Source organism: Pundamilia nyererei, unplaced genomic scaffold, assembly GCF_000239375.1.
Source record: "Pundamilia nyererei isolate P.nyererei 1_Seehausen unplaced genomic scaffold, PunNye1.0 scaffold00212, whole genome shotgun sequence".
In the NCBI taxonomy this organism is placed as follows: domain Eukaryota; kingdom Metazoa; phylum Chordata; class Actinopteri; order Cichliformes; family Cichlidae; genus Pundamilia; species Pundamilia nyererei.
In genome coordinates, this window is record NW_005187613.1 from 594,810 (window position 1) to 600,089 (window position 5,280).

At 41.6% G+C, this 5,280-nt stretch overlaps 1 protein-coding gene across 1 annotated transcript in view; it reads right to left on the reverse strand.

Annotated features, from left to right (window-relative positions):
• The window catches only part of LOC102203782 (E3 ubiquitin-protein ligase HECW2-like), a 63,055-nt gene extending 62,429 nt beyond the window's left edge, over positions 1-626 (reverse strand). The window contains exon 1 of the mRNA XM_013914637.1: positions 137-626. Within this exon, the coding sequence (XP_013770091.1) occupies positions 137-512 (376 nt within the window). The 5' untranslated portion in view covers positions 513-626. The remainder of the gene's footprint in view (positions 1-136) is intronic.
• Positions 627-5,280: the final 4,654 nt, after the last annotated feature.

Consider the following 5,280-nt stretch of genomic DNA (forward strand, 5'->3'; position numbering starts at 1 on the left):
CCAGCTCTAAGGTTACCTTGGATTGATACTAAGCTAACTTCAGCTTTGTTCTACTAGTTCACGAGTAACAAATAAGAGATTTATGCAGAGTAACTGCTGATAAAGTAGTAATTAAATTTGTTTTCCAGTTTCTCACCAATGTGGTACAAGCCGATCCAGTCAGTTGCATCCACTTCCTCCTTTATGTCCCAGGAGATCACCAGGTGGCTGTGACCCAGAGTCACCTGGTATGTAGAAGCTGTGAGCGATGACCGACTTTCTGAAGTCACCAGGTCTGTGTCACTATTGGCCCGCTGAAGCCCCAGTCCTGTTTCTGGCTGATTCCCTGATGACATTGTAGAGGAGGCCGAGGCTCCGATTGGTTCCTGCACTGACAAGCTGCAGACGCTGTCAGGCCCGATCGTGTAGGGTCGGGCATGTGGAGTGCGTCGACGCACCGCCAGCAGGTGTTCCCTGGCACTGCCACTAGGTGATGATGAGGATGATGAAGAGGCAGTGGCAGCTGTTGCCATGGTAACAGTAGAGAGAGGTGAAGGGAGGGGATGAGAAGTTAGGGGGTTAGGTGATTAGCTAGTGGTGCTGGTAGTGGTGAGTGTGGGATGTAAAGGTGGAGATGGTGATGATGATGGTGGTGGTGGTGGTGGTGGTGGTGGGGGGGGTGACTATGGACAGGGGCGAGGGGGAAGGACAGCAGATGCAACAGAAAGGCGAACGGTGGTGACAAAACAAATGGACTGAAAAAAGAAAACAAATAAGGAAGTGGAAACGATGAAATCAGAGATAGCAAGAGATAAGACCAGCGACCTTACAGGAGAAAAGAGACGAAGAGGTGGAGGCAACTCTTCATCAGAACTGAATATTTGGAGCAGTGCATCTGCAGTATAAAGTAAAGGGAACTGCTTGGATCATATTTCCACTGAAAGAAATCTTCTGCTCGCGGGCAACATTTAGGACAAGGCACTTGAGAGTTTGCAGTTTCCACAAGCTATCATTGAGAAGAACGTAAAGTGTTGGTGGCTGAAGCTTCTGTAAGCAGTCATTTATATCCTGTCATGTGACACCAGTCCATTTTAACACACACTTAAGTGCCAACAGTACAGCAGCCTCTTGCTTAAGAATTAGTTTGCTTGAAAGTTTGAAAGGTTGAAAGTCATCCAGCCACACATTATAAAAAGAGAACCATGGAGGTGGGACAGGGGCGAAAAAGACGCAGGAGGAAGGATAAAGACGAAGCCAAGATGCTGCCACTTGTATGTCCAGGTAGGAGGAAGTGACGGGGGTGGTCCTACAATCCACAAGGACTGTCAGGGATGAAAGGAGGCTGGAAACCTAAAGGAGAGAAAAAGAAGCAGCTGATTAAACAGGAAGAAAACAGGAGTGAATTATCTTTTGTCCTAATCTTTTGTGTGCTTAACAGTGGCTGATGTCACCTGAGACGACTGTCTGGATAATAATCCGTCAGTTTAAAATCATTTAAACGTTACTAGAGCCACTTGCAACACATGCATAACAACAAACATGCAGCAATTAGCACAAATGTAACGTCTAAGGGTGCTTAGCGATCAGGGGCGGGGGGGTCATTTCACCATACACTGGCTGGGACCAGTCGCTCCCTGCAAGATTTCAGACAGAGGAGGTAAAGGAATTATAAGAAGAGTCGTCCAAGAGCCAAGGAACACTTGTGGAGAGCTACAGAAGGAGCTGGAATCAGCAGGTACATGTTTACAAGAAAACTATAATTTATGCACTCTTACAAATAACTTAATGAACATCTGCTGTTTGATTTCTTTGGATGTGATTGGATCATATGAGTTATTACTGACGTGTGGTGAGAGTTTAATTTCAATAGTACCTTTGAGAAATACATCTACTTAAAAAAAGTGGTGACATATTCAGTACTTCTTATTATCTACATGATACATTAATGGGAAGAAAAGCCGAAAACCATCCTGACACTGGCAAAGGCATCAACTACAGGCCACCACTACAGCATCATCTGCCCCTAAATTAAGGAAAATATAAATTATATATGAAGCAGCTGGAAGTGCTTTCAGCCTGCAGGTAAAATAAGTATTGTGTTGTGGTGTCATTTTCTGGCAGCAGGGACATCACAGTTAATTTATTAACTCTAAATTATTAAAAACTGTGTTCAACTTGAAGAGTTTCTGGTTAACCCAAAGTTAATAGCTAATTTTTTATAAATCTGGAGCAAGTGTGTAGAAAAAGAGCCGAGCTCTTCGACAGCACCAGTCACAGGGACGCTACATAAATAGCTGCAGCATGATTAGAGAACAATAGAGGGGCCAAAGGAAACAGCTTCCTGTTCCCAGCACACCCACCACATTCCTCCATGCCACTTTGTGTCTGTTTGTTTTTCCATGCATTGCTCTGCTCGAGCTTAGAAGCACAACAAAGTGACTGAGTGTGACAGACTCCAATTATTTAATTAACTGTCTGCACATAATTGAGACAACACTATCAATCTGAGAGATGTCAGGACAAACAACAAATGCTTTTGTCTGAAGCAGTGCACTGATTGCTTTGCTTTTTTAAGTCATATAGCAGCTGCAGCACTGTATCCAGGACACAATGGCAACTTAACGTACCCTTCCAATAATTAAAAGAGATGCAAATAAAGTCTAGAAAGATGCTTTCTGGACACATACGTACATGTTTACATTGACACTGAAATGCATTTGAAATAATTCAAATGTAACTCGTATTGTACACAAACAGGCCGGACTTGTAGTTCAGATTCTGTAAACTTACCTAAACAACAACATTGTCCAGCCATAAATATTGCCAGTGTAAATTTGGCTATTATAGGATTTGCTCCTATATGAATGTAATTGTCTTGATATGTCGAAGGATTAAAACTTTTAACTAAAAACAGCCCCACACCATAATCCCCCCTCCACCAAACTTTACACTGGGCACAGTGGGGTCAGACCAGTACGTTTCTCCTGGTGACCACGAAACCCAGACTCCTCCATCAGACTGCCAGATGGGAAAAGTGTGATCCGTCACTGCACTGCTCTAGAGTATAGTGGCGGCATGTTTACACCACTGCATCCAACGCTTGCATTGCACTTGATGATGTAATGCTTGGATGCAGCTGCTTGGTCATGAGGCTCTCTACACACTGTTATTGAGCTAAAGCTCCAGAGCTCTACAGCATGCATGTCACTTGCATTTGCCACTAAAACAGACCTGGAGTAAAACATATTAAGCCCAAGCAGCCCATAGGTCTCTCTGAATATGCCATCATCCTTCAGTGTGGAGTCTGTCTACTCACAAATGCCAGGAAACAAAGAGGCAGAGCTGCCACAGAGATGCTGAGCATCCACTAGCATCCAAAACAGAAGCGCTTGTTCCTGTAATCAAAATCCTTTACTTGGAAAAAGCAGGTGGGAGTTCTTAATTAAACCAGCTTTTCAAAAACTTAAATATGAAGAAAAGTTACTTTGAAGCTCCTCCCATCCACTGCAGTTCATGTTACACAGTGAAAAGTCTACAGTAACGCTACAGACGTTAAATTAAACCATACGTACGCAGATGAACTATTAACTTAGTGTGACATAATGTTTAAAAAGAGCATCTTCTCTGTCATAGTGATACCTGCAGTAACCAGGTCTGCTTGACCATCTATATTTCAAGGCTTTAGGAACATTGTTTTGTGGAGTTATAGAAATATAAATATATAAAAATTACATTTATTAAGTTGTGTTAATGTTTTAAAATATAAAAATTAAATCCCACACCGTCCCAACATGCCCGTAAAAATATACATGGGAGAGTAAAACGCCACTGACCTGGTGCTGTTAGGCAGGACAATAAATTATTAACATTTAAACCTAATGTTGCATCAAAGCACAGCGTGTTTTCTTTCTTGTTGCCACCACAGTAAAGGCTTACAGCCACACATACTCATTCAAAAACACACAGGCGCGCACACACACACAAAAAGCATATACCCATGAACATACACCCACTTTATCTCATCCAGGAGCCACAACACTCTCAGAACTGCTTCTGGCTCCTCAGTATTTAAGGAAGCATTTCATGAAGAGTAAAGGCTATTTTATTTTGTGCTTTAGTTTAAATGGTATGTAAAACTTATTTTATTTGACATTAATGTGTTTGTGAATATTTATTTTTGCATTTAGAGAAATGATTTCTACAAAAAGAAATCTAATTTTTAATCAAAGGAAGGGTTTTTGCTTTTTTGGCAGATATTGTATCCTGTTAAACTGTTACAACGCTTGAATTCTAAACTGGAACCAATGAGCAGTTATATTTTAAAAGACATGTAGGGCTAACCCTTTTGAATATTCACTGTTACTTGCTTAGGACGTATTTCTTATGTGATTACTTGACAGAGTAATAAACAGAAAACTCGCTAAAATAACCAACAGCTGCAACATAATACAAGATTTGAACTGCAGCCAGTTTGATTGGCTGGATGTTGATGTAACTGGAAATAAAAACTACTCACAGTTTTAATATTACCCACAGACTAGAATCAGCCGTTTACTGAGGTTTGTGTTTAAAATCAAAAAAGCAAATTAGAAAAGACAGTCAGGAATTTAATTCAAGTAACAACAGGGCAGGATGTCCTGCAAAGGAAGTGGTATCAAGTATCGAGTCAATAGCCCCAGCTGTCCAAGGTAGGCTCAGTACACCACAGAACAGTGCTGCCAGTTTGCTAGTGAAAAAGTCACACATTCACCCAAGGAGAGAAAAACAAGTTGCCACTCAACCTGCAAACAGACCCTTGGTTTATACTACAGTTTACTGTATACAGATTACACAGTCAGGCTCAGACCCTGAGTAGACGAGTGGACACGGTGAACAAATCAGAAGTGCAGTGCACATTCAGGTCAACCTCAGAATAAGCCCTGATCCCCTGCTGAGTTTGTAAATGTGTACACAAAGTCAGTCTCTCTCTTTTTAGGACAATTTCATTTTAATGACAGAGTCGAGAAAGGAAATCATTGCATAAAAGTTATAAACTGATCTGCAAGTCACTGAGTGACCTGAGTGATGGTGAAGCACACCTGTCGACAGATTCAGCTTCATCTATTTCAACTTCTCCAAAACCACAACAAGACCAAACAGCTGTGTCAGGGACAAGCTTCTATTCAATTCTATTTTATTTATATAGCGCCAAATCACAACAAAAGTCGCCTCAAGGCGCTTCATAGATACAGAGAAAAACCCAACAATCATATGACCCCCTATGAGCAGCACTTTGGCAACAGTGGGAAGGAAAAACTCCCT